The 26,087-nt window shown below is 40.0% G+C and overlaps 3 protein-coding genes across 8 annotated transcripts in view; 1 reads left to right on the top strand and 2 right to left on the bottom strand.

The window, feature by feature from the left end:
- The window catches only part of LOC131474427 (erythroid differentiation-related factor 1-like), a 22,896-nt gene extending 5,900 nt beyond the window's left edge, over nucleotides 1–16,996 (bottom strand). Inside the window, exons 1-18 of the mRNA XM_058652275.1 lie at nucleotides 16,857–16,996; nucleotides 14,576–14,784; nucleotides 13,194–13,260; nucleotides 12,977–13,102; nucleotides 12,718–12,842; nucleotides 12,474–12,609; nucleotides 6,230–6,351; nucleotides 4,155–4,266; nucleotides 3,846–3,993; nucleotides 3,648–3,759; nucleotides 3,407–3,518; nucleotides 2,059–2,346; nucleotides 1,885–1,956; nucleotides 1,646–1,793; nucleotides 1,359–1,550; nucleotides 993–1,193; nucleotides 570–788; nucleotides 252–478 (exon numbers count right to left, since the gene is read on the bottom strand). Of these exons, the coding sequence (XP_058508258.1) occupies nucleotides 252–478; nucleotides 570–788; nucleotides 993–1,193; nucleotides 1,359–1,550; nucleotides 1,646–1,793; nucleotides 1,885–1,956; nucleotides 2,059–2,346; nucleotides 3,407–3,518; nucleotides 3,648–3,759; nucleotides 3,846–3,993; nucleotides 4,155–4,266; nucleotides 6,230–6,351; nucleotides 12,474–12,609; nucleotides 12,718–12,842; nucleotides 12,977–13,102; nucleotides 13,194–13,260; nucleotides 14,576–14,784; nucleotides 16,857–16,910 (2,670 nt within the window). The 5' untranslated portion in view covers nucleotides 16,911–16,996. The remainder of the gene's footprint in view (nucleotides 1–251; nucleotides 479–569; nucleotides 789–992; nucleotides 1,194–1,358; nucleotides 1,551–1,645; nucleotides 1,794–1,884; nucleotides 1,957–2,058; nucleotides 2,347–3,406; nucleotides 3,519–3,647; nucleotides 3,760–3,845; nucleotides 3,994–4,154; nucleotides 4,267–6,229; nucleotides 6,352–12,473; nucleotides 12,610–12,717; nucleotides 12,843–12,976; nucleotides 13,103–13,193; nucleotides 13,261–14,575; nucleotides 14,785–16,856) is intronic.
- Nucleotides 7,599–9,855, bottom strand: LOC131474425 (PWWP domain-containing DNA repair factor 3A-like). Its single transcript, XM_058652274.1, has 6 exons — nucleotides 9,752–9,855; nucleotides 8,987–9,137; nucleotides 8,338–8,433; nucleotides 8,071–8,256; nucleotides 7,858–7,946; nucleotides 7,599–7,760 (listed from the first exon to the last, which is right to left on the bottom strand). The coding sequence occupies exons 3-6, from the start codon at nucleotides 8,353–8,355 to the stop codon at nucleotides 7,634–7,636; spliced, it is 420 nt and encodes a 139-aa protein (XP_058508257.1). The 5' UTR covers nucleotides 8,356–8,433; nucleotides 8,987–9,137; nucleotides 9,752–9,855; the 3' UTR covers nucleotides 7,599–7,633.
- On the top strand, nucleotides 16,688–26,087 carry LOC131474424 (autophagy-related protein 16-like). 6 transcript variants are annotated; one of them, XM_058652273.1, is made up of 9 exons: nucleotides 16,688–16,802; nucleotides 16,929–17,047; nucleotides 18,153–18,216; nucleotides 18,290–18,374; nucleotides 19,796–19,869; nucleotides 20,471–20,722; nucleotides 22,544–22,582; nucleotides 22,824–22,936; nucleotides 23,035–23,175. In XM_058652273.1, exons 2-8 carry the CDS (start codon nucleotides 17,011–17,013, stop codon nucleotides 22,858–22,860), a joined length of 588 nt encoding a protein of 195 aa, XP_058508256.1. In that variant the 5' UTR covers nucleotides 16,688–16,802; nucleotides 16,929–17,010; the 3' UTR covers nucleotides 22,861–22,936; nucleotides 23,035–23,175. The 6 variants fall into 6 exon arrangements, with proteins under 6 accessions (XP_058508256.1, XP_058508252.1, XP_058508254.1 ...); XM_058652269.1 differs by lacking the exons at nucleotides 16,688–16,802; nucleotides 16,929–17,047 and adding an exon at nucleotides 17,566–18,070; XM_058652271.1 differs by lacking the exons at nucleotides 16,688–16,802; nucleotides 16,929–17,047; nucleotides 22,544–22,582; nucleotides 22,824–22,936; nucleotides 23,035–23,175 and adding exons at nucleotides 17,573–18,070; nucleotides 20,807–20,908; nucleotides 20,985–21,272.

Raw genomic sequence — 26,087 nt, 5'->3', positions numbered from 1 at the left:
AGATAGCTTGGTTTGAATGGAAGTTTATGGGAAAATTAGCCTACCTCTCACTTGATTTGTAACTTAATTAAACATAATGGTCTCATGGTCTCAGTTGGGCATTTTGTTGAGTCCATAGGCATATTTAATATTGCATTTTTTAAGATTATAAAAGAGAAACCCTGTATACGCAGCAGTTACTCCTTGTGTGAACAACACAAAAGCAGCAGATCAGTAATGTATACGTATTCAGTGTGGCTGAAGAAAGGCACCTTGTTGTAGTAGAGGGCCTCCTCAGGTGAGAACTCCCCTCTGCTCTGGTTGGCAGAGACTGCACAGTGAGCCTGAGCGCAGACTCTCATCAGTCTGCCAGTGTTGCACAGCAGCAAGGAGATGTTGGTGTTGTCCCCAATGGCTTCAAAATCCTTCATGCCATTCTCAAAGAAGGCTAAACTTTTTTTCCACAACTCCTGCTCTGCTACGGACACCGACTTCTTCACTGTAGGGCAAGTAGGAGAACAAGGGTTGGTTAAGGCCAATAGACGTCTGTTCTACAACTGTTAGGGTGTTGCAAATGTTAACCAACATACCTTCTTTCTCAGCCTGCATGGCTACTGCCTGGTTCATATAGTACACTCCCATCTCGTTGCGAATGTTTCCCAGTCGTTTGAGCACCTGAGCCTGCTGATCTGACTCGTGACCTTTCAACGCCTTGGAGACCAGCAGTTCGTACGCCGCCTCGTAGCACTTACTGCTAACAAACAGCTGATACTCGGGGTCCATGGCTAGGTCTGTTTCCATGTTGAAGGCTGGATGGAAAGAGTAAATGTTCGTGTATCGTGATAATGTTGGTACATCCATTTCAAGAGCACCAGAAAAAGATGTGATTAACTGATCAGGAGAGTAACAAAGACAATGTTTAAGTTTCAACAGTTGAAAAATGAAACAGCTTCATGGAAACCAACACAACAAAATGCTGCATGTAAATGGCCCTTAGGTTTTTAGTGACTGACCCTGGCAGCTGCTTTCTCTGTGCAGGCTGTGAAGGATCTCCTGATCCTCTTTGGTCTGGTAGCTGTATTCCTCCAGGTAAGCTGCTCTGTTGCTGGCGTTCTGGGCCAACATCAGCTGGATGTCTCCACACAGAGACAGACACTGGCTGTGAAAGTACAGCACCTGTGGCTGTGGTGCACTGCTCACAGAGCAATAGGCATCTGAAAGAAGAGAATGCGGGTATAGTGGAAACAGAAATGAAATGTTTACTGATTAAGCTGCTTAATAGAAGTTGAATTATGTTTAGTAAACTTCTAAATTCCTCAAACCAGCAATGTAATAGTAGCATTTTATCACATTTACTTTCAAAAGTTAGATAACCTTACCATAGCACTGCAGAGAGAGCTTTATGTAACGCAAAGCTTGTCCATACTTCAGCAAATTAGAGGCTGCATCAGACAGGACGTAGTAGGCCTTGGAGGCTTTGAGGAAAAGCTGTAGCTTCATGTGGTGCTGCCAGGAGCCGGGGATCATCCCTGAGCGTGTCGGACGCTTCTGGTCCACCTGCATGGGCCCCGCTGGTAACAGAGAAAGATGCAAAACACTTATACAGCAATAGTAGCATTAAGTAGCAATAGTAGCAGTTCTATTATGAGATATAACAATAGCTGACCTCTTTCAAGCAGAAGACAGGTAGCTTTTTCGGATGCACAGGCTCCAATAGCATCGCTGTCCTCATACTTGAGGGGGATTGGTGTGTTAGGGTCTGCAGCTGGAAGATCACTCTCCTGCTTAACGCTGCTGTCCACTGCCTTAAGGCCCTGTGATGTGGGTGATACAGTCATCATTTGATAGGTAGCACATTATAGACAATGTATGTGCAGTAAACATAAGCCTCATTCATTGACTCACCTTTAGTACATAGCTCAGGACGTGTCTACATTTTTCCTCCTTGTCTTGAGAAATGGGTAAAATATCACTTGGCTGCAGATAGACAAAAATGGAAAGATTAGTTTGTTTTTTGTTTTGTTTTTAAAAACAACAACAATTTAAAAAAATCTATTTAACACTAAACTTCACACTCACTCTGATCTGGTGAGTAGATCTGTATCTGTCCGGGACCAACAGCTCCCCTACAGAGGGGATAACTGCCACGACATTATTATCGTCCTGTGGGCTGGAGCGGCTGCTGAAGGATGCGTTATCAGCCCTGTTCTCCGTTAGCTCCTCCTCCTCATCTTCCTCTCTGTCTTCATCGGTGTAGCTGTCCTCTGAGCCCCTGGACTGGAGCGACTCCCCTTCATCTCTAGAATCCTCTGAAGCCAGATCGAGCAGGAACAGCTCTGATAGCATACAGTAGGCTGAGGCAATGATCTGAAAAGACAGATAAAAGAGGGAGGCAGGTCCAATCAATGATTGTGATTTCACCCTGTACTTTCTTTGTCAAAGACTTAAAGGGGACATATTATGCAAAATCAACTTTTTAACCATTTTAATACTTATATTTGGGACTCTGGAGGCCCTACCAGTCACCAAAGTGTGGAAAAAGAATACTCCGTCATGTTTTCGTGGTCCCCCTTAGTGTAAGTATAGGCGATAAAACACTCGATGTTGAATTCCCTGCGCTTATGACGGCAGCATGCGCATTTCACCGCGAATGTTACCGCCCACCAGTAAGTTTACTTCGAGAGCTCCACCTTAGCTCCACCCTGCGAGAGTGCAGGCGAGGGAGGAAGAGCGGTATTATGTCAACGCGGAGGGACAAGTGTGCTGTTGGTGGCTGCACAGTGGAGCACAGTGTTTTACACAAACTTCCAGCCTCAGAGGATTTTATATATGAAGCTAATGTGCCGGATAAAGTCAGCAAACGTGTGTTCGCACCACTTCACAACAGACTGCGGCCAGCGGTCGCTGTAATTAGTTACTAATTACAGCGACCGTATTTCACCGACGTACAAACACACACATTGTTAAGAAAAGGTCACATAGAGCTCATAACTGACCATTCTGACACGTCCTAATTAAATTGGACCTGCCTCCCTCTTTTATGTGTGTGCAAATGAGCCTGTGTCTCATTTGCATATAAAGGGACCATGCACGAAAACCGAGCGTTCTGAAATGGGTTGGGTTTAGCAGGGTTATTGAACTGCTATGATGCTTCATCCTTATGGTATTTTGACCAAAGCATGTCACTGACATGTTCATTAGGACACCAGGGAACTATTTTAATGGGGGAAATAGAGTATAATATGTCCACTTTAAAATCAAAAAATCAAAAACTTAACTCCATTAGGATGCAGAATCCAATCTATTCTTTATATCTCATAAAGGCTATGTGTCCATAAGTGCGAGTGCGTCTGCAGCAGCTCTCTTCAGACATAGGGCATGTAAAATGTGGAGATGTCTTTAGCTGTTACTTAGGATTTCTGCTTACCTGGGGATGCTGCTCCTGATCCAGGAGTTCAACGCAGTTTAAGAGTAGTATTCGGATTGTGCCGTAGTGCTTCCTGTTTTGCCTCGCCCTCAGCATCAAGTTGCCTGCCACTCTGCAAAAACCAGAGAACTTAAAACTGACTCGGCGTGGGTTAATGTATTTAGTTTACAGCGGTATTCACACCTGCAGAAACCATGAAGAACACTGATGTGTTAATAAAGAGTCTGTAACAGAAACTTACTTGTACAATAACACAGCCACAGGAAGAGTGAAGGGATTCTGACATTTCTCCTCTTCAGCCTCCTCGCACAGAGTAGTAAGATCATAAAGCTTCACAATGTCGCTCCCACTAGCTGTCGGTTAGAAAACACCACAATAGACAGATGCACAGGGTACAGCACAGGTACAGATTTAAGAATTTCGGTGGCTCGTCTCCCACCTTTGAAAAGCCAGTAGGTGTGACCCTCTTTGGTGCAGTTCGACTTGAGGAAGGAGAGGATATTTTGGGCAATGTCTTTCACCACCTTTGTAGAGAATGTCGAGTTCTCCAAATGAGGGATGTCTTCAGTCTTTATCTTCTCGTATTTCTAAATAAATGTCATGTATGAACCCATTATTAATGTAAACGCTGTATATTGAAGGTCCTGTTTTGTCAAAAACGAGAAACACTTTCACTTCCAATAATAATGATATACTATGTAAAAGAAGCTGTGGTAACAACGGTGGAAAAAAGCAAGCAGTAATTTACCTGAACAATGCCATCAATGTGAAAATACATAACCAGTTCTGGGACATTGCACATCAGATTGTCGAGCCAGTAGTCGATACCTGTCAGAACGTTGATTGGTTTATTGCTGTCCCTGGAAAAACACACAGAGAAAGAATATGGAGACAAGATTGATACAAACAAGCCATTGTATTCTGGTTCAGTGGTCTCCAACCCCAAGGCCGCAAACCGGTACAGTCCCTGGGTCAATTGGTACCCGACCACACAGAAAGAATACATAACTTACATTATTTCCGTTTTATTTATTAACTGATTCTGAACGATATTTTATTTTGGAAAATTACCGGATTCTCTCCACCACATCTGTCTATGACTCACTCTTGACGCATGTCAAGATGCTTGCCTCTGTCACTTGTCACGGACGCAAGAAGATCAACTGCTGGAGATCGCAAATGACAGCGGCCTTAAAAGTATGTTTTTAAGACATATTTGCCCATTCCCATTTCCCGCGGTGTTTTCTTTGCAGTGGGAGTGGGCGTTGCTGCTTCTGCTGTTGACGCAGCCCCCGTCTCCTGGCTCGCGTCATCTGGGTCCTCCGTTACCGGCTGCCGCGCAGTGAACAGGCGGGACTTCACATGTTGTACATTTGCCCTTTGGTCAGCGGCAGCATCTGCAACTGGTTGAATTTCGGCCACAGGAATGCTGCAGCTTTGTGGAGATCAATGATGGACTTGGCCATTCTTTCCACCAACCGGTGCGCCTGCCGACGCACGGCTGCGCTCTGTGCAGTATCGTTGGCGCGAAGTTACGAGGACGCTGCTAATAAAGTTGAATACGCAGTGGATTCACGTTTATTATTATCTTTTGAAAATACCAGTGTTTATGCCGTTCGTATCATTTCATAGCAAACGGGAGATATAGCAGGTTCCTACCTCAGTTATGGCTTAAACCACCTAACTCCAAATGTGCGTCTGGGAGTCCCATCAAGCTTGAGCCTTTTTCAGCGCAAAATCGATTTGCGCGCATGTGTAATATCATGTCAGAGTAAGGCGAACCACAGGTCACTTTGGACACTTTTGCCAGAAAACGTCAACTTCCGGTCGGACAATATATAAAAAAAACGGGCATTTTTCCGCTTCTGTCTTCTAGTGATTTTAATTTTGTTATAACTAGAAATGTTTTTAAATGTAGTCCACCCCTTTCTGACATTGACAAAGAAAAAAACCTTGTAATTTAATGTTAATGTTTGTATTTTAAAACGAAAATTAAATAACCACTCATTTTTTGTTTTTAAATATCCGTTTGTTAATTGAAAATAGAATTTCCCTTGATTTCTTTTTGTCCCGTTATTTTTTTCCTGTGGTTCGCCTTACCCAGGCTCAAATGTCATCTTTGCACGCATATAGTACGAAAGTGGGGGCGAGAGAGGATTTTCTGCAAGAAATGTGAGGAGATTCTGCGCTGAAAAAGGCTCAAGCTTGATGGGACTCCCTGACGCACATTTGGACATTTGCACATTTTGGACTGGCATGTCAACTTCTAACTCCAAAATGTGCAAATGTCCAAATGTGCGTCGGACAATAGGAAAAAAGGGGCAATTTTCCGTTTCTGTCTTCTAGTGATTTCAATTTTTGTTATTATAACTAGAAAATGAAAAAATAATAATATTTTTTTAAATTCCGTCCATCACTTTCGGACATTGACAAAGAAATACGCTCGTAATTCAATTTTAATTTTTGTATTTTAAAACAAAAATCAAATAACCACTCATTTGTTGTTTTTTAATATCCGTTTGTGAATTGAAAATCAATGACCAAAAGATACTCGGACCGTTAGGGACCGTTGTAGTTCACCACCGCTGCTCAGATTATCTCAAATTAATTACCTACGTCTACAACAATATTCTCCATCTATCATAACTATGCATGAACAAACTGTGAGTCATCACATAGATTTTCAAGCCATATTTTGTTGAGATGTGCAGTTTCTTGTTAAAAATGAACATGCAATGCAATAAAAATTACAGGATTAATCATTTTCTGTATGAATTTGTATTTTAAACCCTGGACAATAGAAACTTAGTTTAAACCTCCAACCTGAGTCTTAGACTGACGGCAGGATAGCGACCACCTCCGAAAATAGGCATGTTGCATCCAACCAGCATGTGGATATCCTCAAACGTCCACCTGATGTTTCGCACAAAGTCATTTCTTAAACCCTGTCAAACAAATAACATCAACAAACATTATGCAACAAACCGAGGTAGCGTCTGTAGTCATTTAAGTGAATGAAACAAACCAAAGAAACACTTTCCTCCATGTTTCACAGAGTGATACTGTCAGTAAATATTGTTTTGTTAGTTTTTACAAGTAGGTCCAGCTGCAGACCCGCAGACCACTCAACGAAACGCCCCTTTACTCAACGAAACGCCCCTTCACTCAACGAAACGCCCCTTTACTCAACGAAACGCCCCTTCACACTACACGACACTCTGATTGGCTCTCAAGAGACTGCGTCTGAAACGTGATGACGTTTACTAACGTGATGACGTTTACTAACGTGATAACGTCTTCTTTTATTGAAACTTTATTTACACACGCGTATTTCACAGACACTTGTTGACAAGAGACTTTTATCCCGGTGTGCGACAGGAAAAGAGAATAATAAATACTCGTGTTGACTTTTATGAACACAGAAATGTACTTTCTGTGAAATTTGTGAATAATTAATGTCACTTTGTAAAGTATGAAATGTTATAGCCAAACTGCTAAAATATATAAATGCCGATTGGAAAAGTTCTTTGAACATCACGTTCACACAATATAGTATCACGTTTTTGTGATATAATTATCACGTTTATACAATATAATATCACGTTTATGTGATATAATTATCACGTTTATACAATATAATTATCACGTTTATACAATATAATATCACGTTTATACAATATAATATCACAAATTCCACTTTGAACACACACTTTGAATAATTTCATTTGTTTTTGCAAACTTCCAACATCATGGCAACCTGTATGTTACAAAAAGGTGTGTTTAATATAGGCCTACATTTATTGAATGTCTTATTAGTCTGTAGTTTGACATGTTGTTCAACTGGACAGAACAACAATTAGAACTAATAAAAGTCTACTTGATCAGGTTTTTAACCTGAAAGAAACCCTCCTAAAATTCTGTGCTGGTGTGGTCCAGGTGGTGGTGGTAGACAGAAGTTAAGTAGACAAGATCTGCTGAGTATGTCATTAAGGAGATGTTACCTATTTCCAGGAAGATATGTGAAACATTGGTATCTGAATCAAACCCAGCCAGTTGGACATCAGTAGGTCTTTTGATGAAAGTAAAACAAATGCACTGAAACCCTTGATTCTGCACAGAAAGTTGTATAACTTTCAAATCCATGTAATGAATACAAGTGATGAAAGATATATTTTCTTTATTTTATACACAACAGACTATCCAGCAGACACATTTACTACCCAGGGATTACAGGCGCCTGAGGAATTCCTCACACTCCAAGGCTTTCTTGTAATTGCTCAGGAAGCTATCCAGGTTCTGCCTCGCTTTTGAGGAAATGTGGCTCTGAAGCTGTTCCCCAAGCTGGGTTATCTCGCTGACAAGACAAAATGATATAGCAAAATAATTAAGTCGTTAAAGACACTCAAATACATAATAAGATATAAACTGAAAACCTAAACTATCCGGCTTACCTTGAGTCAAACTCTGTGCCACGCATGTACATCTCCTTGGCTTTGTCCAGGGAGATGGAGTGAACAGCTCCGAGGGCGTATACTGTTGCCTGTGGCATGAAGATTAAGATTTAAGATGGTGTTAGACAGTGACCATGTGTTAAAAGGAGACAGACATATGCAGTCACATAAAACATGTAGTCTACAAATCAGTGTCAGTGTCTGAGATCTCACCTCTGGCAAAAGTACATCCATTACGAATGCCACTGGATCTGCAAACCTCTTGTCTGTCTCAGTACGTTCGAGTACTTCAGACAAGAAGTGCATGACTTTGTCCACTTGTTCATCATCTTCAAAAAGAAGGATGACCCTGTCCTGTTTCTTGGCCCAAGGAGACACCGTGTTGCCTGTGATGATGTTCTATAAAAATTGTTTAGGATTTTAGTTTGGGTATTCATATACAAATACACAAACACCACACTAAATGCCATTGTCACTCACTTTAAGGTGTTGCAGCATGCCCTGATCCTCTGTGATTACACTGGTTAACAGACAACATGCCTCGCGTCACTTCTGTTGGGCTTGTTGGGCCCTTTCCTAAAATTAAATTACACATAATATGCAACACTGAATACATGTGATTAAGAACTTTGAATAAGACATTTTCTTTCCCTGATTATTTGCACTTCCTCTGATAAGAGGTGTCATCCTGGCTGGCAACTTGTTTGGCCACAGTAACATCACTGCCCTAAATGGATATACAGATAAGCCTGTCTGAGAGGCAAATTGTTACATTACTTCTGAGAACAATCATTATTATTAGGGGCATCTATAAAAATGCAGGAATCTTGAAACTTTTCCAATATCTAAATTCTCAACAAGAGTGAAAATAAAATACAAATTGACTTAAGATTCTACACACATGAAGTACAGTACACATAGATGAAATGGCTCCAGCATTAGTTTACTTTACTTTACTTATTTTGAGTTTCTGATACTCAAATGGATGAGTTGAATAGTTTGATGGTCACAGTTATCCATGGTCAGGACAAACAGAAATAACATCACATTTAATAATACATAAGGCTCATGGGGAAATTAAAGCCTTTCAGCGTTGAAATGAAAAAATATTTGATAATTTAGGACTTACCATCGTACTCCACCATTGACCTTTGGTGTCCCTGCAGATGGGACACAAGCTTTGCATAGCTCCCCTTTTTTGTGCAGATCGGACACTGATAAGTGTCCGAGTCGCATCTTCTCAGCTCAGGGTCTGCTCCTTCACTGAACGTAGTGTTGCTCTATAAGAGAAAATGTAAATTAAAATTGTATTTTGTATTTTTAACATGGAAACATTTTTAATCCAGAATCAAGAAGTAATGAACTGGACTGCATTTGCCTGTAAGACTTTCCCTGTCCTAAAATATATGCAGGCTAACTGAAATAAATCAAATCAAATGACACTGTTGACTGTGATTCAACAGAACTTCTAATTTCTAAACATGAAAAATATTATTCATCATTAAATCTTTTATCTTAACAATTGTAGAACTGAGGTCACACGTTTTCAAATTAGCAAAGCTGTGTGCAACTTGTCAGAGTCATTTAAAGATTAAAAAACAGATAAATACTAATATATAGAGATCATATAGTTTATCTTATACGTTTCTTGGTTGAAAATGAGACAATGTTATATTGTCAATGTTATAACCTGTACATATAAATAAAAGAAAAAAAGGAAAAAAAAAGAAAAAAAGGGAGAAAATCGCTGCGTCTTGCTTGCTGTTACAATCGCTATCGTTACAGCATGCAGACATAACTGGTTAATAAACCGCACTTAATTGATTTAATGGATACAAATAATGACTTTTCATCCAGTGTTCAATATCTAAATGTGTTTTTTATCTATTCTTACCTTTTCCTCCGTTATTTTCCCGTGTTTTAACCGTGTTACTTTTTCGGGTTCTCTCTTCATACTCGGTCAACGTAAACTTCATCACGTTTCAGACGCAGTCCCTTGAGAGCCAATCAGAGTGTCGGGTAGTGTGAGGGGGTGTTTCGTTGAGTGTGAGGAGGCGTTTCGTTGAGTAAAGGGGCGTTTCGTTGAGTGAAGGGGCGTTTCGTTGAGTAAAGGGGCGTTTCGTTGAGTGGTCTGCGGGTCTGCAGCTAGACCCTTCTCAGTTTTTAACTAGTCCTGTCAGTTAAATGCGTTATTAACGGCTTTAACAAAAACCCATTTCAACGGCGTAAATTTTTTTTATCGCGAGAGTTGTAGTTTACTAACGTTAGACAAACTACAACATCACACCGGAAATAGCTAGACCGGAAACAAAACAACAGGCACGTTGCGCACACTTGTTTGGGCTTCTCGCCGTCTCCAAGCGGGCTCTCCGTATACAACGCAGCCTGGATCATTGCTCGACGTACTCCCCACATCCAAGTAATGATGTATGTAGTGTTACCAACCAAGCTGGCAGACCCCCGAACCGTAGTAAGGAGACCTCCGAAGACTGCTAGCTCCTTTAGCTCAGATTAGCTCATTACGGCAACAACACATTAAACCACGGGACTCCGTCTGCATTGAAGAACGACTCTTTATTCACAGCAATGTAGGGTGATACACAGCTTCTCTTACTATTGTGCGACTCTCACAATAAGAGATTAACTCAAAACATTCAGGTGATAGAGATATTGTCTCAATAAAGCACGCCGATCCACTTTTCTATGTTGATAAGAGAATTAAAAATAGCAAAAAAAGTAATGTGACAAAAAGAAATCAAGGGAAATTCGATTTTCAATTCACAAACGGATATTTAAAAACAAAAAATGAGTGGTTATTTCATTTTCATTTTAAAATACAACAATTCAAATTGAATTACAAGGCATTTTTCTTTGGCAGTGTCATAAAAGGGATGGACTAATTTTTTTTCATTTTCTAGTAATAATAACAAAAATTAAAATCACTAGAAGAAAGACATGGAAGAATTTCTGTTTGTTTCATATTGTCCTACTGGAAGTTAACGTTTACTGGCATGAGCGCCCAAAGTGACCTGTGGTTCGCCCTTGCCCAGGCTCAAATGTCTTTGGAACCTTACTCTGACATGATTTTAGACATGGCAAAACAAGGCCTGCCATCTGCAGAAATCTCTGCACGCATATAGTACAAAAGTGGGGTCGAGAGAGGATATTCTGCAAGAAATGTGAGGAGATTTTTCGCTGAAAAAGGCTCAAGCTTGATGGGACTCCCGACACACATTTGGAGTTAGAGGTGGCTAAAGCCATAACTGAGTTAGGAACCTGCTCTCCTGTTTGCTACTTTGGTGTGTGTGTGTATGTGTGTGTTGCACACGCACGCATGGAATTGTCTATTATAGGGTGACCATACGTCCGTATTTCCCGGGACATGTCCGTATTTCACGTCCTGTCCCGGGTGTCCCGGGTTATTTTTAGAAAGTGAGGAAATGTCCTGGTTTTTAAAATTACCTTCTTTGGACTGTTAAGATGCGACATTATTTCTTTCATTGTGCTGTTCATTCATTACAGGAATTGTTGACTTCATTTGTTATTGGAGTTATTGTTATTGACTTTTACTGAAAAGCATTTTTAATAAACCAACTAAATATCTTGTTCTATCTATATAATATAATATACCGGTATAATTGAATAATAATAAAATACTATTAAAGCAGCAGCATCCTCCACATGACCGCCCACCCCCCAGCCCCCCCCGACAAGGTGTCCTGGTTTTCCCAAATGAAAATATGGTCACCCTAGTCTATTATCATGATAAACATATCAGCTGGGATCATTTTGAAATGTTAAAGTCATGGTTTTTATTTTTTAGATGGGACCTACATACGGAAGGATGATGATAAAGGGGTACCTCGCCATGGAAGGAATGCAAGACGTCAGGTAGCCTAAGTTACTGTCTCAGACTTTATATTATTTATATCCATGACGACTGACCGGAATAAGACGCGCGTGACGTCATGTTTACGTTTTACTCCTGATTGATAATATGAGTCTCTAAAATCTGAAATCATGTCAGAGTTAGGTTCCACAGACATTTTAGCCTGGGAAAGGTGACCCACGTCACTTTGGGCACGCTTGCCAAAAAATGTCAACTTCCGGTCAGACAATATGAAAAGTGATTCTAGTGATTTTCATTTGTTATTATTACTAGAAAATGAAAAACAAATATTTTTAAATTTAGTCCATCCCTTTCTGACATTGACAAAGAAAAAAGACTTGTAATTCAATTAAAATTTTTGTATTTTAAAACGAAAATTAAATAACCACTCAATTTTTGTTTTTAAATATGTGAATTGAAAATCGAATGACCAAAAGATACACGGACCATTTAGAATAGATAAAAATGTGCGATTGATTGCGATTAATCAACTATGTCAACTATGAAATGAATGCGATTAAATATTTTCATCATTTGACAGCACTATTTTTAACCTTTGCTACTTTTCACCATTCAGTAATATTTGTAGGTAAGTTCACAAATTCTTTTAGAAAATGTATTTAGATTTATCTTTTTTTCAATCCATTTTTAGCAATTAAATCTGTATATTTTCAAGCATTATATCTTTCAGAGGTTTAGTTGATATTCTCAAGATTTTTTTGTGTACCTCCTTGGGAGCATCGGACTCTTCTGCGTCTGACTGTGTGCTCATGAAGGAATAACTGAACTCCTCTGCCCCATTTTTCACATCCCCCTCATTCGAGTTGTCTGGTACAGCCTCCTCGGCATCATTACCATTTATACTGCAAGAAACCACAGAGTGATGACCAAAACAATCTAGGACAGAAAGTTTAATCCAACTCGCATGGTGCTGCTGTTTTAGAGAATTTGTGTACCACACATTAACTCACCTATAATAGAGGAATTTTGAGAGGATTGCGCTCTGATACCAGTGCTCTTTACTTTTCTTTTTCCTCTGCCATTTCTGATCAATTAGCCGCTGGTAAAACTCTTTCAGCCACGTCCAATCTCCTGTCTACAAAGCCAACACAGCAGGGGGAATCACTTAAACCACTTACTGCCATGATGTCATTTAAAATGCTGGCACAACATCTTTGTACAAGAGCATGGAACAACTTTGACTTGTCCGGTTAAAAAGCTTTGCTGTACCTGAGAGGACTTCATGAAGAGCTCTTGAATGTCCAGCTCATCCAACAGCAGCGTCCTCCCGACCCGATGAACAGCCATGCTGACGTGGGACTTGCTGAAGGGAATTTTCAAAAGCTTCTTGATGTTCTGAATGTGGCAGAAAACAGACATTTGCATCAGGTATTTTTTTGTTTGTTTTTCATAAACAAAATGTGAGATTTCCAACAGCCCCACAAACCTCTGAGTCTGACACCACGTCAACATCATCGCCAATGCAGTCAATGAAGTCGTAGGCCATCCCAAAACTACAAAGGGAAGAAATGGAACTTAATTACTGTGTCTCAAAACTGTGTCATAGAGTAGAGACAGGCTCATTAATGGCTTTATCCACTGATAAACACAGTACTAATTTGATAATCAGCTATGCAGAAGGAAGTTCTCGGATGCTTCCTAAACTACTGCATAACTCTCTTTCACACAATATTTGTAATAACAATGGAAAAAAAAGGCAGAATATATGGAAACCATTACGTGTGGTGCCTAAAATGAATAGACTAGGGAGAACCAATTAGTCTAAATGAGTGGGATCTGACCATCAACGGACACCATCAGCCCAGCCAGTTTTCATAATTAAGCAGAGCATAGACCATAATGCTTTCAACCTCTAATACAAACTAACGGCAGGTGTTTTCGTATTTAGTTTACCCTTTTTAGAAAAAACACACAAAACAAACATGTAATAATAGCAGTGTAATATAATTCAGTTCAACAGTGCCAGCAACTGCACACCATACTAGTTAATCAGTCTACCTCTGATTGGGTTTATCTAATCATCTGGCAACAATAAAGTTCCTGCGAATCAAGAAGGCAGAAACACGAGAACATGACAAACCTCTGTTTGCTTTAAGCTACAAATCAAACCTACTTAAAACACAATCGGTTTACTATGTAGTCACAAAAAAGGGGACAATATGGTGTGAATTCAATATGGTGTGAATTGAATTCATGCTACAAACGGATCCGGTCCAGCCTACATCCAGGACATGATCAAAACCTACACCCCAGCCCGCCCACTTCGCTCTGCATTGGCAAACCGGCTCGCTGCCCCCTCACTGACAGGATCGCAGAGGCATTTACAGAACTCCAGACTGTTCACTGTCCTCGCTCCCAAATGGTGGAACGAGCTCCCCATCGACATCCGGACAGCGGAAAGCCTCCACATCTTCCGCCGCCGACTAAAAACACATTTCTTCCGACTCTACCTCGACTAAGACGATAACGACGACGACAAAAAAAAAAAAAAAAAAAAAAAATGTATCGCACTTATGACTAGCACTTCATAGTTTGATTTACTTGAAGCTCTTACTTACTTCTAGCACTTATTTGTACCAAATGTTTAAATGCACTTATTGTAAGTCGCTTTGGATAAAAGCGTCTGCTAAATGACATGTAATGTAATGTAATGTAATTCAATTCAACCTAAAGTTACCATCTGACAAATTACCAATTTAAAAATATTTGGCCATGCTGCAATCAATAATTTTGCTACAGAGGGCAACATTGTCTCACATCAGAGCAATGAATCATTTTTGATTCAAATCATGGTATTTTGAGTTATACCTGGAAAAGGGCTTGCTCCTGCTGCTGGACCCTAATATAGTTGTGCCTGCACTGCCCAGCTGGGTGTTTTCTCTTAGCCAGTTGGCAGGAGGCAGCTTCAGGTCTGTCTTCTCCTGCAGCAAGGCATAGCTGGTAGGAGGAGGGGCAGCAGAGTACTTGACCACAGCACGGCTCTTGATTTCAGAGCTGTCTGAGCATACAGCAGAGTCCTGAATGATAACAAATGAAGCATCATGTGTTAGTTCCCTGAGTGCACTGTTTACTTGTATTTACTGTATAAGCTATTGCTTATCTGGTTTTCGTATTGTTTTTTCTTGCACTTTTATTTCCTTACATTATTTCTACTTGTGGGACAAATGAAGGATTTGCTTTTCTTATCTTAAGGATGACCACAGAACACTAACTGAGGTAAGTATGTCATGGTTTCCTAAGGATCTGTTATCCATGGTTTCACAAAGTTACCTTAGTATCCAGCTGGGGAAAATGTGCTTCTGCCTAGGGCCACAATATGGTTCACTACATGCAATTTTTGTTTACATACTTCAACTAGAACATGTACATTTCCCCCTAAAAAGCAGGGGAATGCAGAGTCCTCTTGCCATGTGTGTCTTTCTCTGTGTCTGTATCTCCATGAGTGTGTATATTTACATTGTTTTCCATTTAAATGTGCGTACATGTGTATCTGCTTGTATTTGTATGTACAGACAGTTGTAAATTAACTTCAGGCCCTCACCTGCCATTTCACTGCCAAAACGCACAGGAAAGATACAGAAAACCTGTCATATTCTTCAGATTTGTATTTAAACAAAAACCAATCCATATGATTGTAGTTTGATTACCATTGGCACCACAATGCTTTGGAGATTGCACACCTGTATTTTTGTATATTGACTATGAAAAATGTCTGTAAAAAACTGTTTTAAGATCTCAATCCACTCAGGTTTCTCTGACACTCAGCGATCAAAATTAACATGTTGTCTTACCTTTGCTGTTTACCGAAACAAAACCGTTTCAACTGAAGACCTACACTTCCCAGCATGCTTTGGGGCCTGTTCTTGGTCTGATTGGTCATTCCAGAGGGACATTAGCTCGTTGTCCCTGTGTCCGTCAAACTGTGTCATACGCATTTGCGTCCTTCTCCAAGTAGGTCTAACTGCAGGGAGTTACAGAACCTGATTCTATTGGTTTAGAGGATTAAAACGAGCTGTCAATCACCCAGATTGGCCAATGTTAGCCAGAACTATGGCCCTGAACAGGCTGAGGCTCAGAATTGTCTCTGACGCTCCAGAGAAAAGAGCCACAAATATATTGATTTTTGAGTAATTTTAAAAAAAATTTAATTCAAACAAGTTTTTATTAGACCAATAGAGACATGTACTTAAAATTTAATGCGTTTAATAATTTTTTACCCATAGTAATCGCACAGACGGTGCCAAACTAGAGAACGCCTAGGCATCTCTTTAGTAAACCTCTGTAATTTTACTTCAGCAGCATCAGACTCTGCACAACTAATGTCCACATGTTGTTACATGGCATGAAAATCCTTCATTTACGATGGGTCCCATCTGCATTTACTCTGGCACAGTGGCATCTACAGTGAAACACACTTCTGGGGGAATCTCACAAGTGCTATCTCTATTTTGATACCAAGATAATTCACATAGAGCTTGTAATTGCAGAGATAGACTCTATTTAGTTTGGGCATGTCATTTTCGAGCAGGGACCCCAACAAGAGGGTCAGTGAAGAAGAGGTTAAAAGAAATGGAACAGGTTCACAGATAAATTCTTCAAGACTAACAGAGAGCCTAGATGTGTTGTTACTGCAATACTGAAAAGCGCCACAAGATGGTGGCCTCCTGCTCCGTGGACCATCCCCAAGAAGGAACTCTCAGTAACGAGTAGATGCTGGTTGTACTGTCTACGCCTTACTGCCCATTTATGAATAGTGAACGTAGTGTCGTGGAGACCTGGCTTTGTATAGTCGATGTGAATACTGTAGAATAAAGTTTCCGTGTGGAAATCCCCACTTCTCTGTCTGTCGACTCTCTGAGCTAACTTGCTATCCGGAGCCTCTGCTAACTGCTAACCCGTTAGCCTCACGTGACGTGTGCTGCTGTTGGTCATGCGGCGGCGCAAGTGCTTTTGACCGGCATAAAATGGAAGTAGTTCACCTCTGGATGGTGACTATTATTGCTGCCAGAAGTTTACTGACAGTGGCAGCCAACAGGTGCATATATATGTGGTTTAATTGTCATTTTTATACAATAACAACACATGTTACCTGCATATTTGTTGTTTTCGGAGCCGGTAGCACCACTACTTTCCTCCAGTGCATTGTCTGTGCCGTTTCCAGCTCCTGCTGCTGCTTCGCTCGTAGTGGACACACGGCCGTCCAGAAAACAACGATCACTTACTAACAATAAGTCAACCTGTCCATGGTTGACTTCATGGACGACACTCACTTTGACAAATGTGAGTGACGTGAGTGACTTTAGTGACTTTAGTGACTTTAGTGACTTTGATTCGCTAGCTTGACATGCTAGCTAGTCGATCAAAATTCTTGTTTTCCCTTTTCAACTGTTGAAATTACTTGATTATTCATATTATCTTTTATTTTAATAGTTTGTTGAATAAATTACAGCTGATATCACGGGATATATTTGAGCCACAGCGATGTTTTGAGTAATAAACTCAAACGGATTAGTAGTAGTAGTTGTAGTGTGCACCGGCGCTTTGATCTTTCTAGAAAAGTTGAGCACATATTACATTTTGCGGGTTTTTTCGTGAGCATTTTATCGTTTTGATAATTTATTTATACTATATAGTCATATAATTAATTCACATACCAAATATCACCTTTACTTATTTTTCCACTGGAATACTTTCACTTTTGAATTTTGTGGGAAATAATCGAATAAAGAGAAAGGGGATTTATAAGAGTAAGCATTGCTATTTTAATTTCACCCTAAATAGGACTAGGCAATTTAGGTTGATTTATATTTATAAATATTGAAGTAATACAAATAAATTAGGGATAGAATATTACATGTAAACATAGTCCAACAGCGTCAACAAGGAGAAGTGTTCTGCTTGTTGACGCTCAGACTCTATTTAGTTTGGACATGTCATTTTCGAACAGTGACCCCAAAAAGAGGGTCAGTGAAGAAGAGGTTAAGTGACATTCAGCAGAGGAATGACAAACAGGAGGAGGAGGAGGAGCTGTGAAAACCTGCTGCGGGAGCTGTTTATTCTCAGTGATGATGATTGTCATCGTCGTGTTGGTTAAATCATTTCGTGCTCGACCTCGTTAAAACTCCCTAATGTTTGTTGTCAAGTGCGGGCGATTGATTGGAAGACGACGCGATCTGGAAACTTTGAATGAATGAGTGAATGAATGTGACACCACAATGGGAAGCTGGAAGAGTCACGTGCGCGCTCGACTGCAACAGCGAGACCAAACTGAGAAACATCCATATGTTGGTGTTTTTACCAGCTGTGAGATGATTGTTCTTAATAAGATTTTTTTTTTCACCCACTTTCTCTGCACATTATAATTGCATTTGTTGTTGTTTTTTAGTGTCTCAGCTGGAGGAGCTTTTTGAAATTCGCAAACAAATCCTGGACGAGTTTCAGTGCCAGAGGTTAGAAGTAAATCATTTGATTCTTATTTATAAAAATGTATATTTCCACATTTTAATCCCTGATTATGTTCAGTTTGGAAGGTGCTGGCGCTGCTGCTGAGAAAAACACCCGGATCCTTCAGCTGCAGCTGAGAGAGACTGAGCACCTGTCAGAAAAGGTGGGTTAAATGCAGAGTGATCACATGATAACACTATTATAAGTCTTAATTAAATTGAATTAGCCATGTGCACAGGTACAGGGAGGTAGAGACACTCATTAACCACTTTATTAGGAGCAGTTGATTTCAAACATGAGTGGTTTAAGTTTATGTAAGTCACTTTTAACCAGATGTACAGCAATAGCCTACTAAACTACGGCTAAAAAATTCACAAATCACATCATCTAAATCCAAACTTTGACCAATTCAATGACAATTTTTAAAATCTAAATGTTAAATGTCCAATAATCTAAATGTCAGGTCTTGGAGTTTCCAAACATGTATTATTTAGATTTAAACATTTGACTTAAAGCTAAGTATAGTATCATTTTGATTTTGATGCCTCTTTAAGTTTGCAAATATTGTTGTAAATGTGGTCCCGGTGACAACATACACCATTTATTTTATAGAGTTGAATGTGTCAAAATAAGTAACTGCAGTAACGGCGGCCCAGTTGTGAGTGGATGTAAGTTTTTTAGTGCCAATGCATTTCTCTGCAGTTTTCATGATTGTCTGTAGAGACTTAATCTCAGTGTCCTCTGAGAGAGTGTAACCAAACCTCACAGTGATGTCACTGGTGAGATTTGAGTCTGATTTCACTGTGGCCGTGGTGTTGTTGTCCCAGCTCAGCTCATTTTCTGTCACATGAAGACTAGGAAACTTGTGACTGTCAGCTCTCTCTACACCTCCAGTCTCCTTGATGTTAGGAGGCTGCAGAAGTGTGGGGGGAGGGGGCTTTTCTGCTGAAGTCCATGGTTATTTTCTCTATCTAGATAAGGTCATTGTCCTTTGAAAACCCAGAACTGGTAAATTAAATAATTGCCTGTATAGATAGTTATTTAAAAGTTGAGCACCATACAAAAGTCTTGGTTCCCTATTTTTTTTGCAAATGACCACACAATAAGTAATTATGTCTCAACCACTTTGTTGGAACACATCCATAAAATAAGGGAAATATTAATGGAGTTTTAAGATATTTTTCCAGGAACAAAAACAGCTTATACAATTTAAGTGTCTAATTCTTCAGGTTTACTCAAGATGCTTGAGAATTACATACACAAGCTTAGTTTAACTCATAACAGCTTGCTGATATACTATGTGTATATATATATATATATATATATATATATATATATATATATATATATATGACTATCTCTCAGTCACATCATGCCAATCCAATGCTTTTAACTTTGTAAAACAATTGGTCCTAAATGATGTGCAGATACAACTGGGAAAATCTGCTCACACTATCTTTCTCTTCTCTGTGTGTGGATGCCATCTTTTCAACTTATAGCTCTCCCCCACTATATGTTCATGCTTTGCTTTTGTGTGTGTCCGTGTGTCCGTGTGTGTGTGTGTGTGTGTGTGTGTGTCCACAGCTGTCCCAGACTGTCTCTGACCTGACCACCGTGCTGCACCTTAAAGAGGCGGAACTGCAGTACTTGCAGTCACGGTAATCACATGTCAGCGCTCATCTCATCAGACTCGCGTGTTATTTGCAGACGAGGCAGTTACATGTTCACAACGTCAGAATTCCTTTTTGAATGGAGAGGTCTTTGGCAGAATGTGTTGACTAATGGATTCTCTGTTGCCTTAATGTTGTTTTTGGCTGACATGTGGTTTCAGTTAGTTTATAGGGAGACTTGCAGAGTTTTTTTGTTTTGTGTTATGGCTGTCAAATAAACATTCTGCAGAACACTATGTAATGATGAAGTTTCCTGACAGGACAAGTGTTATTGTTTCCTTTCCCCTCCCAGAAGTGAACATTATTCTATACTCCCCATTCATGTCCTATGGGGAAGGAAAAAAATCTCAGGGTTGAAGCTTCCACTGTAATCCATAACCACAGAAGTGTTTCTGCATTTGTTGCAGCTACTGTTCAGTGAGAGCAACACCTTCACTGATTAACTGTAATTTACACCATTTTTGTTCCCCGGCACTGTAAGATTAACTTGCGACCTTTTTATTTAACATCTTAAAGTAAAGAAACAATTTGACAAGGTTATCATAGTTGGAATGAATCACCCTTTTCTTTTATTACTTTTCTATTTCAGTATGTCCCAGTACCGTCAAGAGGCACAGAACCACGCTAGGATGTCGAACACTTTGAAGGTGACCCTTTCGGAGTTTGAGTTTACCATAGAGTGTCAATCCAAAGAGTTGGCAGCGCTGTGCACAGAGCAGCAAGGACTAAAGGAAACACTGGCACAGGCTTGCAGAGAGAAAGATGAACTCTTACAGCGCTGGATGGAGGAGAAGCGGGAGGAGGCTGACAGGCTGAATAAGTACAACGATGCACAGGAAAGGTAAGAGGATTTAAGGTGTGACCTCTGCTTGAATAATGAGGTTAAAAATAAAGATTTACTCTAAAGATTACTGCTTTTTATAAGGTGGCAACGTTTGGCCAAACAGCTGAAGAGACGCCTCCACAAGGAAATGGAAAAAGAGTAGCCTACGTTTTCCCAGTGAAGAACCTCAGGAAGTAATTCAAAGTAACAATCTCTTGAAATAACACTGCTTAATATAAGTAAAATGGCCATCTAGCAATTAATTGTTTCCTCCCTTCAGTGCTTCACACAAGGGTTGTCGTGGGAACCAAGAACCTTCTTCAGGATCATTCCTTTCACCTACTTAATGAAGAGCGTGTAGTTGATGGGGGGTCAAGATAAAGGAAGGCTTGAACAATGACATGCCAACATGATCAACATCAGCACTAATGAACAACATTTAAGTTTCATCGGACAACCTCAGTGCACTTTGGTATGCAAAGTATGTCTCCTAATAAGTACAAATACCACACTGCAAACAAACAGTTGTTTTACTGACATATTTGATGTGTGGAAATAAAACCATGAAATGCTCAGGGAAAATAGTTCTATCTTTTGTTAAATAGTTTTTTTTGGGGGGGGGGGGGGGGGCCTCTCTTCGTTCAGTCACCAACCTATCACAGGGCCAACATATGGTGCTTTCAGACACGAAATTTAGTCAGGACATTCTCCAGAGATTGTCCGAAGGGGCTGTATGTGAGAATGCAAATATCTCTGCGAACATTTTCCTGCCAGCTCCTTAATCTCTGGATCATTCTTAAGTGAGTCTGCGAGAATGCAGCAGGTGAAACTGCCTCCTTCATGCCCAAGCTGTTCTCCTGCTGTGAATGTGTCTCTCTATTATAATCAGCCGCCGCGTTTGAACAGTAAACACTTGGCATTGTCTCGAGTACATGTCTGGAAATGGCTACACAGAAACAAACAACCATTCACACCTACGGGCAATATAGATGATCTAATTATCCTAATTGCAGTCTGTAAGACTTTGGGATGTGGGAGGAAGCTGAAGAACTTGGAGAAAAAAAACCACATACACACAGGGAAAACATGCAACTTCAAAACAAATGGCCCCAGTTATCAAAGTATGTCCTTGCTGTCAGGCACCAATGCTAACCACTTCACCAAAAAACAAAACGCTCACAGTAGTTTGTCTGAGTTTATGACCCCTAACATTGAAAATGTCACAGTTATAGCCTTACTCATAAAACTTGTCTAAAATACACATACATAGTGTGGTCCTGAGGATTAAACAAACCATACATTTAGCTAAAAAATAGATTTTTGATTTGTTGGGTTTTCAAAAGTGTCGATTTACTCCTGTAAAACACAGATTAAGACCAAAAGAAAGTATTGCATAATTACTACTTCAACAGCTATTAGCATCTGTTATGTTCATATCGTCACTGACTCCCTCTCTTTCCTTTGCACACTTTGCTAAGATAAGCTAAACTAAGATGCTAACTGCCAGTAAACACCACAAACAAACAACCAACAAGGCTAAAACACTTAGCTAAGAATATCAAAGCCAAGATGCTAACTGCTGGTAAACAGGACCAAGAACAAAAAAAGGATAAAACACCATAGCTAAGATAAGCAAAGCTAACACGCTAACTGCTGGTAAACACCACCAACAACCAACCAAAATGGATAAAAGGATAAATTATGACATCACATCTCGGTCACTAAGAAAAGGGCTTAGAATTGTGAATCTGAACAACGTGGAAAGACGAAAGGAGGTTTTGGTCATGACTTTGTTTGTCATATGATAAAATATGTAATTGTTAATCTCATACGCTACAGATTTTCTACCTGGACTTTTTCTTCACATTTCAAAAACAGGTAAGAAAAACCCTAATTTCACTACTACGTGCAATATTATTTATGAAAATGTATTTAATAATTACACAGTTGTGTTTTAGCATGTTTGTATCGTTTGTAGTATACCACGGTTATACTTTCAATATTTTCTGTTTCACAATCCCATGGCAAATTGAGCTCAGATTTCAAGTTTGTTTGTAACACGTTTCCATGGACACCGGAGTTTGTGTCCAAGTTGTTAAGTTGAACTGTGCACACGCAGGAGGAGTCTGGTGTATCGGTGGAACCTTCTCAGTTGACTCAGCTCGTCTTCTTAAGGGGTTTAAAATGGCAAAAGGTAAAAAGCGATATCCAAAGGACCATTGTGGGAAATGGGTAAGAAGCTATTGATTTTTTTTTTTCCCTCACATAATTCGTCGAGATCATTTTAGAAATTCAGACTTAGTTAAATCTTTTCTTCGACATGTTTGCAGTTTGCTCATCCGACGGTGAAAGAAGGGGAGCCAAGAAAATGTGAGGGTAGCACGAGCACGGGGTTGATGTTAAGTCAGGTTATATCCTCATTGCCTCAGGCTTTGGAGTTTGAACGCTATCCTAAATGGAAAAAAGAGCAGGTGAGTATGTACAGTGGATAACACATGACTGTTTTCTCCTTCCTCTGAGTTTATTTGTATTAATTACTCACTCATTTACCGCTTTATCCTCCACATGAGGGTCACGGGGGGGGTTGGAGCCAGTTCCAGCTGACTTAAGGCGGGGTACACCCGGGACACATGTCACCAGTCCATCGCAGGGCAAATAATATAGAGACCAACAACCATTTACTCTCACATTCACACCGACGGTCAATTTAGAGTGTCCAGTTAACACCTCTGCATGTTTTTGGACTGTGGAAGGAAACCGGAGAACCTGCAGAACATGCATCTCCACAGGAGATGGCCCTGAGTCTAAAGGCCCTAAGTCGAACCAGGATTGGTTCTGTGAGGCAACAGTGCTAGCCACTACGCCCCCATGAAGCCTTCATTTGTATTAGAGTATGGTAAATGCATTTATATAGCCCTTTTCTAGTCTTACTGACCAGTTTTGACATTCATAACCACTCACTCACTCTTTCTTAGTGTATCTTTTTTTATACCACACAATTATCATATCCATTTACACGCTGCCAGCACAGCCATCAGGGGCAATGTAGTCTGGAGGTGCCAGGGATTGAGCCACTACTGAGCCAAGGCCGGGTCTTAAGTGCTATCAACCAACACAAGATATTTTTTTTCATGTTTTACTTCACAGACGTCCAGAGTCTATCCATTCTCAGTGCATGACAACAAGTACATGTTAAAAGATGACATCTCTGTCTACATTGAAGTGAGTATGAAGAGAAATCCAGTGCATAAGGAAATGTTCAGGTCTGAAATAGCATTGCAGCTTAAATGGAGAACATAACTGTGTTGGTGTACTTACAGGGTGGGGGGAGGAGGAAATGTCTCGAGGGCAGACAGTTCGTTTCTCAGATCTGCCTGTGCCACGACGGACCCGACAGCAGCGCCGCCACGGCAGAGCCGAGTGGAAGCCGCACCACCTACCAGACTCACTTCACGACGAAGGAAGCCGCCGACATTCCAGCCAACAGACGATTCACTCACAACCACAAGGAGAAATCGGAACAGGCAGCTTTGGCACAGGCCGGGGAGACCTTCATGTGGTTTGGACGACATGACTCGGACAAGTTTGAGACACTGGAACTAATCGAAGCCACCAGCAGTTTCACAAGATCTGCCAAGTCCTGAGAAAATGCTGCTGCTGAAGGCGCTCGGGTTCAAGTAATAACACATAGAAGCATTACATGGCGTCTTAAAGAGCTGTATTCTTGAAAGGGAACCTTTTATAAATAAGATTTTATTCCACTACAATGCTAATTAGTGTATTTTAAACAATCGATAAATGGAAGACAAACCCTGAGAGAAGGACGAAGAACTGCTGACAGCCAGCAGCTGTCAATACACCACTTCTAAATAAAAAGCTAAAGCAGTGAGTCGAGCAGGTGCATTCAGTCCAAAATCAATTTTTGCTCATTAAATGTCCAGTGTGTAACATTTGGGACGGTTTATTGGCAGAAATTGAACGTACTACCCATGTGTATGTTGGGTTAAGTGTATTACAATGTAAACAGACGAAAAACAACTCCACTCTTCCCGCATGAGGTTTATTTGGGCAAAGTCTTCCATTTGTTGCACTCTGCAGCCTATCCATAATCGATTAATAGGTTGATTATTTTATTGATTATTTGATTGATCGTTCGGTCCATAAAATATCAGATAACCTTAAAAAATGTTGATCGATGTTGGTCAAACCTGGAAATGATGATGTTCTCAAAAGTCTTGTTTTGTCCACAAACCAATTTCTTTGTTATCCAGAGCAAAGAAACGAAGAAAATATTCACATTTAAGAAGCTTAAACAGTCGGAAATCTTGTTTTAATCATGAAAAAAGCTTCAAACCGTTTAATCGATTATCAAAATAGTTGTCGATCAATTTAGTAATCGATTAATAATCGATGAGTCGTTTCAGCTCTACTTACGCAGTGGACCTTTAATAGGAGATTCAAAGGTTGCTGCAGCAGGCACACGGTTAAAGAGGTTGTACTCAGTCTTTTAATTAACCTGCACCAATTCAACCAGAATGTCATTACCCATTGTCCTTAAAAGGTTAATCTACAAGGTAAGTGAGTCGTCTGCAGAAGAAATGTATTTACACCTGGCATTAGAGTAGATGTTCTATGATTGGATGCGTTTACACCTGGCATTAACATGCATCTCCAGTCTCAGGTGTAGGCACTATCCGATCTGTAATCTAATCACAGAAAACACATTTTAATTATAATTCTGTAAATGTGACGTGAAAAAACGACTAAATAACATCGATTCAATTCGACATCAAAAATCCTTTGTTTGCATGACTCAAAACACACTTCAACCTGAGTATATATAAGAATATAGCGTCTGCTAAATTACATGTAATGTAATATAGACTTAAAATTACCTAAAAACGTTGAAGACTGACCTTTAAAACATTCCCATCACATGCACATTGCATAAGTCTACAGTTATCATACAAGAAATACGATATAAATATGTTTTAATCTAAAATAAAAATCAATTTTTCAGTTTAAAGGTTCATGGCAGGACTCACTCACTGTGGGATTTCACACTTTAGCCACCAGAGGGCAGCAGACCTGCACGAGTCATCAGTTGGCCTGACAGACTCCAGAGTTGTTCAACCACCAAGTTGTGTGAGAGAAGTAAGAACCAAAAACCCCTTAGTAATGGGCCGTAATACTGCAGCAGAGAGAAGAATCCCTCTATTTTGATGTATATTGCATATGAACATAAGGACATTAAATAAGTGAGTGCATGTGGAGTAAATTAAGCCTGATTTGAGTCATAATGCATGGGTTTGTTTCACCCCAGTGGATAAAAGGGATATGTGTGTGTGTGTTTCACGTATTACTCGTGTTGTGGGGACGTATA

The sequence above is a fragment of the Solea solea genome, chromosome 15, assembly GCF_958295425.1.
Source record: "Solea solea chromosome 15, fSolSol10.1, whole genome shotgun sequence".
NCBI classification, from domain to species: domain Eukaryota; kingdom Metazoa; phylum Chordata; class Actinopteri; order Pleuronectiformes; family Soleidae; genus Solea; species Solea solea.
The sequence above is the reverse complement of the archived record's forward strand: the minus strand, read 5'-3'. Positions and strand labels throughout refer to the sequence as shown.